Source organism: Natator depressus, chromosome 4, assembly GCF_965152275.1.
Source record: "Natator depressus isolate rNatDep1 chromosome 4, rNatDep2.hap1, whole genome shotgun sequence".
NCBI classification, from domain to species: Eukaryota; Metazoa; Chordata; order Testudines; family Cheloniidae; genus Natator; species Natator depressus.
The window spans coordinates 132,626,376-132,638,982 of NC_134237.1; the positions used below are offsets into that span (position 1 = coordinate 132,626,376).

The 12,607-nt window shown below is 45.4% G+C and overlaps 1 protein-coding gene across 4 annotated transcripts in view; it reads right to left on the reverse strand.

Annotated features, from left to right (window-relative positions):
- Nucleotides 1–2,022: 2,022 nt before the first annotated feature.
- SMOX (spermine oxidase) overlaps nt 2,023–12,607 on the reverse strand; it is a 93,302-nt gene continuing 82,717 nt past the window's right edge. The window contains exons 6-7 of one of the 4 annotated variants that reach the window (XM_074951905.1): nt 5,225–5,385; nt 2,023–2,327 (exon numbers count right to left, since the gene is read on the reverse strand). In XM_074951905.1, coding sequence (XP_074808006.1) covers nt 2,190–2,327; nt 5,225–5,385 — 299 coding nt within the window. In that variant the 3' untranslated portion in view covers nt 2,023–2,189. The remainder of the gene's footprint in view (nt 2,328–5,224; nt 5,386–12,607) is intronic. The other 3 variants (XM_074951904.1, XM_074951906.1, XM_074951907.1) reach the window with 3 other exon arrangements.

Consider the following 12,607-nt stretch of genomic DNA (forward strand, 5'->3'; position numbering starts at 1 on the left):
GTTCTGTTCATTCCCACTGAAGCATCTGGCACTGGCCTCTGTTGGAAGACAGGATACTGGGCTAGATGGACCGTTGGTCTGACCCAGGGTGGCCTTTTTTAGGTTCTTACGAGCTTCTCCTTTAGCTCAAGTGGGAAGGGTCTGTCCTTTTGGTGCTGGAAAATGTAAGTTCTAGCTCAGCTGTCCTTGACATTTTGAGAGGCCCGTGGTGCCAGAGTTGGCTGTATCGTTTTTCAGGCTCTCTCCTGCTCTGATTACATTTTCAAGGCTTTGTCCTGTGGGCTAGAAATTTAATCTAACTTCAGTTTTAACCATTTTTCAAATAAGCCAAATGTGGCTAGGGCTGAGCTTGCTGGATTACGACTGCTGGTTATCATCGCCTTGGGATGCTCCCCGATAAACCTGTGCCATCCCAGTCAGTGCTGACACCAGAGTCAGACACGCAAAGAGAAAGAGACGCAGTACACCATAAACAAACCTTGGCAGAGAGATTCCCTAATCTTTCACCCGATGTTTAGGCTCCTCGTGGAACGTGGAGTTGGATTGTTAAATCAGTGCCAGGCTCTCGGTCCGAGACATAATGGAATATGAGCTTTCAATAAAGCATAGGTGGGGGGAAGGTGTCATGCCATTATTTTATCCGATTGCCCCAGAACCTAGGCCTCTTACAGAAAGCTGGCCTCACAAAGGGATCACCGAGACACACAAAAACTAAAATCCTCCTACCCCCACATAAATTACAAGATTAAGCTAGGTGGCAACCCAAAGATGTTTAAAACAGTTAGCCCCAACCTGAGTGTACAGTATGCACCGCCTCAAACAACAGAGCCCACGCTCTGTATTCTCATTTGGGTACCGCCTAGTGTGTGAACAGAATATTCCTTCTCACAAGACCAAGGGAATTAGAGATGGAACAGGCCGAGGAGGGAAGCTGGTCCCTCCCCTCTGAGGATATGCTGTCTCAAATGTACACAGGTAAGCCTGGGCTGCAAAGCTTGAATCCAGCCTCCAGATGGTTAGATGCTGGGGATCTAGCTCAGGTCCATGTCTACCAATATATTTAGTGCATTCAGAATACTTTTTAAAACACCTGGTTTTGTTATAACATGGTTGGACCCAGCCATCCACAATTCTGCAAACAACTGCTACTGGGCATGGCCTTTACTATTGTGAGTAGTCTCAGACTTCAAATGACTTTGGCCCCTTGTCTTCTTCTGTTTGGAAAGCGTATCTGGGGCACTGCCACCAAACAAACAGAACTAAGTATCTGTCTTCACTGCAGAGTTAGCTTGGGTACTTACCCGGGTGTTACCCCTGACCCTGCTCCCATCCACATGCAAAACGCTCTCACCTGAGTTTGGTGGCCCTTTAAACCCAGGCTAACTGGAGATACAGGCTAATGCTGCTTTCACTCAGGCTGATAACCCGCCCACTTTGCCCTGAGGATACAGGCTAAACCACTCAAGTACTCAGAGTCCTCCAGGGCCTTCCCACAATTCCCCCTGTGTGCCCAGAAGGACAGACAAGTTCTCCCACAATTCACTGGGAAAAATCATAGAGCAGCTCAACTTACTGCAGCACAAAAACCCATGGGATATGCCCCCAGAAGTCCAATGGAAGTGCTACACTAGTGAAGACACAATAACTTGGGCAGGGCTTTGCAGTGTGACTGCTCACACCTGGTCTAGGCTAAGCTGTGCCAATCACCCAAGTTACCTCTGCAGTGAAGACACACCTTAAGAGAAAAGACCCCTCCTATTCAAAATCTCATGGCAAGGAACAGAAATCCATACCTTGTTATAACTTTTTGGAAAGAGAAAAATAAGGTATTGAGCAGAAGCTCCCAAACAAGAGCACAGGATGTATCAGACCACTCAGATATTTTATTACAACATTTATTTTAGAAGAGAAGGCACTTACAATACAGAAAAAAATTGAAGAGGCACTGAGAGTGCAATTGAAATTAAAATGACACACATACACACACAAAAAGTTTACCATACAGAAAGAGCACCCTCCTCTGTTAACAATCCAGTAATGGAAATAAGCTACAGATGACTATGTTTTTAAACAGTTAGGGCTTTTTTATATAAAAAGATAAAAATCGTTCTACTATTAATTTAAAAAAACCTACACACAACTGTAAAAGGTATCACGAGTTAGTGGTTCCTTCTCAAACATTAAGCCTTTCAGTTCCTGCATTGTAAGAGGTCTTGGTACATTTCAATGAGGTGAGCAGCCTCTCTCTGGCCAGAAAGCAAAGCACCATGGGTAGTGGAATAATACTTCCTATGAGTGGCCTCCCCCGAAAACATCACCTGCATAGGCTGGAGATGAGACAAGAAAGTCAGTGGAAGTTGCAGAGTTCCATCCATTACAGCTCCGGGAAAGAGTCAAACAGTCTATTGCCCTTCTACACCCCAAAGAGATGTGTCGCAGCTACATGCAGTTGTGAGTACCAAATATGTACTGGCTAGAGGGACTGTCTAGTACCATCCTCTGAGGGCACGGATACACCAATGCAGCTGTACTGGTGCAAATCATTTTTTATCCCACTGCAGCACATCTACACGAGAGGAGGTTTGAAAGTTTTACCTTCTCCACGGATTCAATTTCTGCTTCTTTCATCTCACACGATGCCATGTTCACTGTATTCTTTTTGAGGGTTACGTTTAATTTTTCCCAGTTTGACAAGATACATCCCAAAGCCACCAGATTCCCGGACTTGGAGAATAGTGGCATCTCTCTCGATTTTATAGCGTCTCTCACCACAGTATCTATGTGCTTGTTAAGGGGACCACATATGAAAAAGCTCTGGTTCATCCAGAGATTTTATTAATTAAATTCCCCCACACATGAGAGATATGAAAGAGGAAAAGGCTTCATGGGCTTCGAAGTGGTGAATTCCACAGGAAGTAGAGATGTTCACAGAATTTAAATTATTCAAAATCTCAACTACCCCTTTTAATAGGCACCTCTGCCCCTCACAGTTATACAAAAAATGTATAGCCAAAAGAAGAGACAAGATCACAGAAGTCGGATTCATAGAATCATAGAATATCGGGGTTGGAAGGGACCTCAGGAGGTCATCTAGTCCAACCCCCTGCTCAAAGCAGGACCAATCCCCAACTAAATCATCCCAGCCAGGGCTTTGTCAAGCCTGGCCTTAAAAACATCTAAGGAAGGAGATTCCACCACTTCCCTAGGTAACCCATTCCAGTGCTTCACCACCCTCCTAGTGAAAAAGTTTTCCTAATATCCAACCTAAACCTCCCCCACTGCAACTTGAGACCATTACTCCTTGTTCTGTCATCTGCTACCACTGAGAACAGTCTAGATCCATCCTCTTTGGAACCCCCTTTCAGGTAGTTGAAAGCAGCTATCAAATCTCCCCTCATTCTTCTCTTCTGCAGACTGAATAATCCCAGTTCCCTCAGCCTCTCCTCATAAGTCATGTGCTCCAGCCCCCTAATCATTTTTGTTGCCCTCCACTGGACTCTTTCCAATTCTTCTGCATCCTTCTTCTCTGACAAGTCATCATCTCTCTAGGAAGGGGGCCTAGACCCTGAGACAAAGCAAGTAGCCTGGGAAATTGCACAGACATAGCTGACACCTCACATGTCTTCTTATCGCTACAGTCAAACAACTAGGACTGCCTGAGAAGAACATTTTATCACACAGACTTGAACTCCCAATGCATGAGCTTCACAACAAGGGGTAGGATCTCTTTAGTGTACTAGCACAGCCACAGAAGGAGTTCTCAGTACACTGCTCTGGCATATTCTGAATTAGCCCTCAGGATAAGTCACAACTGAGGCCATGTTTAACACTCATTCATAGATGTACAGATTCTAAGGCCAGACGGGACCACTGTGATCATCTAGATCTGACCTCCTATATACACAGGCCATGGAACTTCCCTAACATAATTCCAAGAGCAGAGCTTTCAGACAGACATCCTCTCCTCATTCAAAAATGACCGGTCTCCAATGGTTCATTAACCTAACTGTTAAAAATTTACACCTTACTTCCAGCCTGAATTTGTCTAACTCCAATTTCCAGCCTTAGGATCATGTTACATCTTTCTCTATTAGACTGAAGTGCCCTTTATTATTATTATTATTATTTGTTCTCCATGTAGATACTGTAATCAAGTCACCCCTTAACCTTCTCTTTGTTAACCTAAATAGATTGAGTTCTTTGAGCCTATCACTATAAGGCATAGTTTTTTTTTCTAATCCTTTAATCATTCTTGTGGCTTTTCTCTGAACCCTCTCCAATGTATCAACATCCTTCTTGAATTGTGGGCACCAGAACTGAACACAGGATTCTAGCAGCGTTCGCACTGAACCAAATCCAGAGGTAAAATAACCTCTCTGCTCCTCCTCAAGATTCCCCTGTTTATGCCTCCCAGGATCACTTTAGCTCTTTTGGTCACAGAATCACACTGGGGAGCACAGCCAGCATGACCCCCAAATGTTTTTCAGAGTCACTGCTTCCCAGGAACACGATGAAAAAAAGAAAAAGGAGGACTTGTGGCACCTTAGAGACTAACCAATTTATTTGAGCATAAGCTTTCCACTGAATGCATCCGATGAAGTGAGCTGTAGCTCACGAAAGCTTATGCTCAAATAAATTGGTTAGTCTCTAAGGTGCCACAAGTCCTCCTGTTCTTTTTGCGAATACAGACTAACACGGCTGCTGCTCTGAAACCTATGAAAAAAAGGTTGTGTTTTAAAATGAATAAACTACTGCTATTGTAACACCCACAATTTCAAACAGGACTTTGCATCTAGCATAGACAGAGACAGTAGTGTTTAAAAACACATCAGCCAATCATGACCAACCTGAGATTCTCTTTTACAGGTGCCTGCCCTGGCTGATGGGGAGCAAACGTCCGAAGGTGCTTCTCTGTCTTCAATTTCCCCAAGCCACCCCCAAAAGCAGTAGTAAAAAGAACAGGCAGGTGAAGCAGGGAGGCAAAACCTCTCTGAATAAAATCATCCCAAGAACAGGTTTAAAATATTTGAGGGCAGATTTCCAGTAGGTAAAAGAAACAAAGAACTGCAAGGAGAGGAGAATGGAGGCACGCACAGATCAGTATAAATATTGTATCAAAAGTAGGCTACAAACCATGGAATCTAGCGAGCTGGAAAATAGCAACTCCCCTTAATAAAGTCATAGCCAACCTATCTCTCTCTCCATCCTAGTGTTCAATACTTACAACCGTCTTGGAGCTTTCCGTATAAGGCAGTGGCTTAGCAAGTTTCTCCACATCAGCCCCGCTAGACCCAACCTGGGTGTAAGAATAGGATCCTCGGAAGTTGGGATTGCTGCCCCATGAAGACCGCAGGATGCGGCGAGGTTTCGGAATGTTTGGATTCCCTGGGTCAAAACCAAAGGAGAAAACACAGTCCAGAGAAAAGCGGCTACAACATCGATGTGCCAAAGGCATGGGATGCGACCACTGGGGAGCTCAGCAACCTGCCCACGCAGTTAGTTATTTCTTCACATTTTTAAAATACAACTATAAATGCCTAACCATAGTGAGCCTGACAACCATATGTAATAAGCCTAAAATAGTTCTCTTGAGGACAGGGGATGGTTATTCCTCTGGTTACAGCTCACCCCTGGTATGCTTACAACGCTGGAAGAATATTAGGTGGGCATACAACAGAAAGTTCCTTCACAGAAGCGTATGTTGTGACATCGTGGCATTATTGAACTGATGTATAGGATAGACGGACAAATAAGCAAGACCTTTATTCTTCAACCTGCACAGTCGAGGAACATGTATGCAGCTATCTGTAGGTTTTAGTAAAATTTCAAGGATAAAACAAAGGAATTAAAAATATGCTCTTCCAGGAAAATTAGGAGCAGGACCAGCAATGGTTCCAGGCAATGACTTGGGTTTGAAATGAAAAGCCTGAGAAGTGTCTGAGCTGTGCAGAAATAGGAAGCCACATTTTCAGATATCAGATTTGTCAAGGAAATTGCTGTCGCAGTTTATTTTTAAAAGGTTGAGCATAAGCCCGAGAGAACATATAGCAAGCGCCATAACACAATGCAAATACTGTTGTACTCTAAAGTCTTCTTACAGAGCACATTCCAAAGCACTTACACAAAAGTCACACAATGTATTGTGCAGTGCCAACCCAAATAAGAGGAGGTGGTTAGAAATGAGCCTTTGTTGCCCTCACATTGTAAAGGGTGCATGTTCTCATTTTATATTGTCAAGGTGCCCAGAGGCCTTTAGGTGCAGGCGTCAATACATAACAGAACAATAATAAAAAGTTGATAACACTGGGAACATGACGTTGCCCTTACAAGTACTGAATTTTAAATTGAGAATCATACAAAAGCAGGGACAGAGATTAGAAAGAGATCATTCAGAGGCTCTTGGGGAGTATGCAAACACATTGCAGAAGCCAGGGAGCTACTGAATTTGTGAAATGAAGAGAGTTTGGGGTATCTCTAGCCTGAATGGCAGTTGTATAAAATCAGTGTGCTTAATAAAGCAATGACTTGGATACTTGTGGAAAAAACAACTCTGTATTTCCTTTTTGAAGATCTCCAAAAGTACCCTAATGAGTTTAGCTTCAGTCCTCCTGTGATTGAAGCAGCATCATTCCCATATCACTAACTGGAAACTGAAACACAGAGAGATAAAGTGACTTGCCCGTGGTCATACCGAAGTATCTGTGGCAGAGCCAAATGCAGATCTGAGACCTCCTTACTCTCAGCCCTGTGCTTGTGCCCAGACCATCCGCCTCTTCACAGTACAGACGCTCCCCGGGTTATGCAAGACCCAACTTACGCAAATTTGCACTTACGGAAAAATTTCCATATGCCAGAAATAGGATTTTCGAGTTGCAGAAATTTTTGTGTAACATACAGGTATACATTTCCGACTTACGCCAAATTCGAGTTTTGCAAGGCTTTCCGGAATGGAACGATTGCGTAAGTCGGGGGGCAGCGTACAGTGGAGGTGTAGGTAAACAGCAGTATCTATTATGCATTTAACTGAAGCATTCATGCCACTTTAAATATAAGAAACCTGTTACATTTGGGGTGAGAAATTGTGGGAAGTGGGGAATGCTGGTCAAGAAACAGACTATCCCTCAACTTGCAACAGAAATCCTACGGTGTCTTTAACTTCCACCTGGCCAGTCACTGCAGACAGATAGAGGGAGGCTCCATTTGAGGGGAAATGAGAACATGCAAGACAAACTCCGCAAGCCACAATGTTGCAGTGCTCCCTTGGAGAGGAAGAAAACCAGTTAGGAATGCTACCTCAACCTGGCAGGGAAGCAAAACTCAGCTGAAAATCTGTCAAGAAACTCATCTAACAGGATACTCATACAACATTTTTTTGTAGATAGCTGGATATTCTGGCTGCTTCTGTTTGTCCACAGATCAAATAAATGCACTGATGTGGATGTGGAAACCCCTAAGAAAGGATCACAGATGCGCTATTCAAATAGAGAGATGACGGTTGTACAAAGACTTTGGCTATTGTTAACATAGGAGTGCGTGACCCTAGAACCTCTTGATGCCAACTGGCAGAGGGATGCATAAGGGTTAGAGGTATACCCTGGGTGTGGTATTTACATACCACTCCACCAAAAAGTATCACTTCAGGTCTCTACTGAAAGCCTGTGTCACACTGGTCATCCTAATCTTTGCAAAATGTATGAGTGGATAATATGTAAGGAGACGTGTATATATACTGCAAATTATGTTCTTAAATGCTTGGCTGACCTTTGCGTATTGTGTGTTTTACAACAGGAGTCTGTTTGCATACTGAGTCAAATGCTAATGAGAAGATTGTGGGGACTTCAGAAGAAATTAATTGGAAGACGTGAACAGCAGGGGGAGAAACCAGTTTACAGATGAAGAGCAAAGGACTTGTCTCTTACATGGAGGGGTGCTGAGAGACACCCTGGCATCCTCCATCTGGGGAGACAAGCCAGCAGTGGGCTTGGTCTTACAAAAGGGAGGTGTTCAGCCATCCAGTTGAAAAACACTGTGAGAAGGACTTTGGGTGAACAACACGTTATTTAACAGGAGGACAACTTGCTACTTGTGGGATTAGGCTCCAGAATGTGTGTTACGATTTTATTTTATATCTAATCATTTCTTTCTCTTAATCCTACTTGCTTCTTCTCCAGTCACTGTTCCTTGTCAAATAAACAAATCTAAATGCCGTGTGTTAAGTGGAGCGGTGATCCTGAGGTGACACCGATAGCCCGGTGCATGCTGTTCCCTTGGGAGCAGTGGATCTGTGAATTCCGTGAGCGTACACTGGATCCGGGGCTGGATACTCCAGCGGATGCTCAGAGAACTCAGGGACTGGCGTGTATCCATCACTAACCTGCAAAGGGACGACAGAGCCTGGTTAGGCTGAGAGTGCTCATGCTGCCTGTGGCTGGTGGGTCTGGACGTAGACCCCGGGAAGGCACAGACAAGGCTCCCTCACGCTCAGGGCAGGTGGTAGCGAGGTGACTCCCCACCCCGAGTACTCCTGGGAAGCGTCACAGAGTGCACCCATTATTATACCACCAGGGTTCATATTTCTGAATCTACGGAGGGGGAATCCATGGAACCCAAACCAGCCTCTCTTTGTTCTCTTTTCATACTACTAGTTATGAGGCAAGGATATGTGGATTTACAGTACACAAACCAGGATATCATAGTTTTAGGGCCTGGTGAGGGATGAATGTGTGTGCATACACGTAAGTAACTCCCACTGAAATCGAGTGGAGTTTTGCCTGTGTGTTTTGCAGCGTCAGTCAGCCTTGTAACTTGCTTAAGAGTGAGTAGGCAGAGCTGATGTACTTCCTTTGGATCAGTTCCTCCTAGAAAAATGGGTCTAGAGCTAACTTCCTCCAAAAGTTGGGTGGTGTTCTGATCTGGGGATTTAGGACTCAGTGTAGTCTACAGAAAGCCTCATTCACATCACTGGGCTTTATATCAAGCCCTTAGTTTGGTCCCTTGTAGAGTTAGGAGCCACCCACGAAATACAGACCAGGATCCAAGTGTTCCTGAAGACTGATGGGTCTAGCTTTTCAGCTGTAGCTTTGAATATCTTTTGGAACTCCAGGAGCGTTGTACATTATTGCAGGAAGTCCAGTAATGTTAAAACCCTAACCAAAAGTTAAACTGAAAAGTATGAGCACAGCTGAACATTTATTTTAGATTTTGCACTTGCAAACATTGTGAAAATGTGGACATCTAAAAGCTGAAGCATGTATGATGCAGAAAGAACAAAGCACATTTCACAGGGAGGGCACAGATTTAATACAGCATGCATCAGCATTAGAAAAATGCTGCATGGCTGAGTGAGTGCCTTGGCCATAGGCTGCCAGAAATCCAAATTCTTAACACTGAGAACTTAGCCAACACAGCAATGGGTACAAGGCCTCAGACTGTCTAGAGCATGGGCATAGTTGGGGGGTGGGGCGTTGACAGCCTTATAGGGAGGCGCCGTGGTCAGGGGGCAAGGATCAGTGCATTTAACTTAATGCACCTAGCTGGGCCCCTGCCAGCAGCTCCCTGACCTCCAACTTTCTCCTCCTTGTCCACCAGCAGCCCAGGGTGCTGGTTGTTTGGTGGTCCTGGTGGGCCCCACGCTGCCGCATGTCTCTGTGCGGTGCAGTGGAGAAGCGGGAGCCTGGCATGAGGTGTGCCCTCGGCAGCAGCAGCAGCCGCCCCGGCAGGAAGGTGGCCACAGCAGCACCGGGAGGCACCAGAAAACGGCAGCATCCAGTCCAGCTGCAACAGCTGGTGCCAGAGTGGCCACAGCTCCCGTACTCAGGTCAGCACAGCAGACAGCATCAGCCTCCAGGGCTCCCCCGCTAAGCCGCCCCCCAGCACTGGCAGCCCAGGTAGTGCACAACCCGCCACAGTGCCCACCACTCTGGGAGGGGGAAGAGAGCCAGCGAAAGTGGGGAGCGAGCGAGAGAGAGAACATGTCTCCGCCCGCCTCCCACACACCCCTATTGGCCTGGCTGGAGCGGCCTCCTACCCCAAATACAGCAGGCATACTAGGACCATGGGCTAGAGGCACCTATTTTAATCAGATTTAGAGGACACTACATTATTCAGACACCCAGTTGTGAATTCCTGGAATTGTCAATGGTTCTCAGGCCAGCAAAATTTAGAGGGCTTTCACAGCAAATATAGATAATCCACTACTCTCACTTGCATGTGAAATTTAAGCTTCCAGAGGCAGATCATCTCCTCTCCTCCTCCAACAAGCATACCAAGAGTAAAATTATGCTGAGCCTAAAATAATAGAACACGGGCCTGATCCAACACCCACTGAAATCAATGGGAAGAGTCCTACTGACTTCAATGGGCACTGGACCAGAGCCTGTAACTTAAATGTACAGCTGAAGAGGGAAGTCCTAAGAGCTCCTGTATTCTGTTTATAAAAGAGCATGAGATAGCACCACACTGTCCCTCCATACCCACCCCCATGTGAAAGCTACCCAGAAGTATAAAAATCAACAGCATTCATAGTGGGGCCTGATGGACCAGAGGATTTCTTGTTCCTTGACTTTAGCAAAGCTTTTGACATGGTCTCCCACAGTATTCTTGCCAGCAAGTTAAAGAAGTATGGGCTGGATGAATGGACTATAAGGTGGATAGAAAGCTGGCTAGATTGTCGGGCTCAACAGGTAGTGATCAATGGCTCCATGTCTAGTTGGCAGCCGGTATCAAGTGGAGTGCCCCAAGGGTCAGTCCTGGGGCCGGTTTTGTTCAATATCTTCATAAATGATCTGGAGGATGGTGTGGATTGCACTCTCAGCAAGTTTGCAGATGACACTAAACTGGGAGGAGAGGTAGATACGCTGGAGGGTAGGGATAGGATACAGAGGGCCCTAGACAAATTGCAGGATTGGGCCAAAAGAAATCTGATGAGGTTCAACAAGGACAAGTGCAGAGTCCTGCACTTAGGACGGAAGAATCTAATGCACCGCTAGAGACTAGGGACCAAATGGCTCGGCAGCAGTTCTGCAGAAAAGGACCTAGGGGTTACAGTGGATGAGAAGCTGGATATGAGTCAACAGTGTGCCCTTGTTGCCAAGAAGGCCAATGGCATTTTGGGATGTATAAGTAGGGGCATTGCCAGCAGATCGAGGGACGTGATCTTTCCCCTCTATTCGACACTGGTGAGGCCTCATCTGGAGTACTGTGTCCAGTTTTGGGCCCCACACTACAAGAAGGATGTGGAAAAATTGGAAAGAGTCCAGCGGAGGGCAACAAAAATGATTAGGGGACTGGAACACATGAGTTATGAGGAGAGGCTGAGGGAACTGGGGATGTTTAGTCTGCAGAAGAGAAGAATGAGGGGGGATTTGATAGCTGCTTTCAACTACCTGAAAGGGAGTTCCAAAGAGGATGGCTCTAGACTGTTCTCAGTGGTAGCTGATGACAGAACAAGGAGTAATGGTCTCAAGTTGCAGTGGGGGATATTTTGGTTGGATATTAGGAAAAACTTTTTCACTAGGAGGGTGGTGGAATACTGGAATGCGTTACCTAGGGAGGTGGTGGAATCTCCTTCCTTAGAAGTTTTTAAGGTCAAGCTTGACAAAGCCCTGGCTGGGATGATTTAATTGGGGATCGGTCCTGCTTTGAGCAGGGGGTTGGACTAGATGACCTCCTGAGGTCCCTTCCAACCCTGATATTCTATGATTCTATGATTATGGTTATTTCTAGATTGCTGGTGGCAAGTTCTGAGTTAGCGCACAAGTAGTCCTACTCCCTGCAATAGTAATAATCATTTGGACTTATAGAGCGTTTTCCTCTGAGCATCTCAAAACACTGATTATGTCTCTCAACTCTCTTGTGAGGCAAGGAAGTATTGCACCCACTTTACAGAGGGGTGCAGTCATTTTAAACAGACACAGAGTGGTGAAGGCCAAAATCTCCAGACTTGGGTGTCTGAAGCACCCGAATAAGTGGTTTGACTGTGAAAAGGGTGAGCTTGAACAGTGGCTGTGGGAGCTCAGGCTGCTTAGTCAGCTATCCAAGTATGGATTTGGAGCACCAAAATTCACCCAGCACACACAAATGAAAAAAATTCCTCATTATCCCAGGGAGGTTTGGAAGAATAGCTATGAGCATTGTGAAAAACTTTCCCGCAGATAAAGAGACTTGCTTGGGGGGAATGAATCAAACCATGAACATTGCACCGGTGAAACTGGACACAAGGCATAATGGAAATGCTCCAGGAACCCTCTTTTCCCTGCAGTGATGAGTGCCTGAGAGGGAGGAGATCAGTTTGGATGTGGAGATTTGAGTTAGATACCTGGCAAATTTAACCAGAGATTCTGACCCAGGATTAGATCACTATACAGCACAAAGATGGGTTACAGCTGGGATGGCTGAGGAACCTGATGGACACTGAGCAGGTATTGTATCATCTGGAACAGCAACCGTAGTGAACACAGAAGATCCAATTTCAAACTATTTTTCCCTGAAAAGACGAGGGAGGGGGAGGAGAGAGAGTTCCGTGACTAACCTTATTTTTAAGAGGGTAGGTTCAAAGTAGGAGAGGAGGAAGGCTAAAGAATTTAGTTCCCACTGAATAAAATAATTT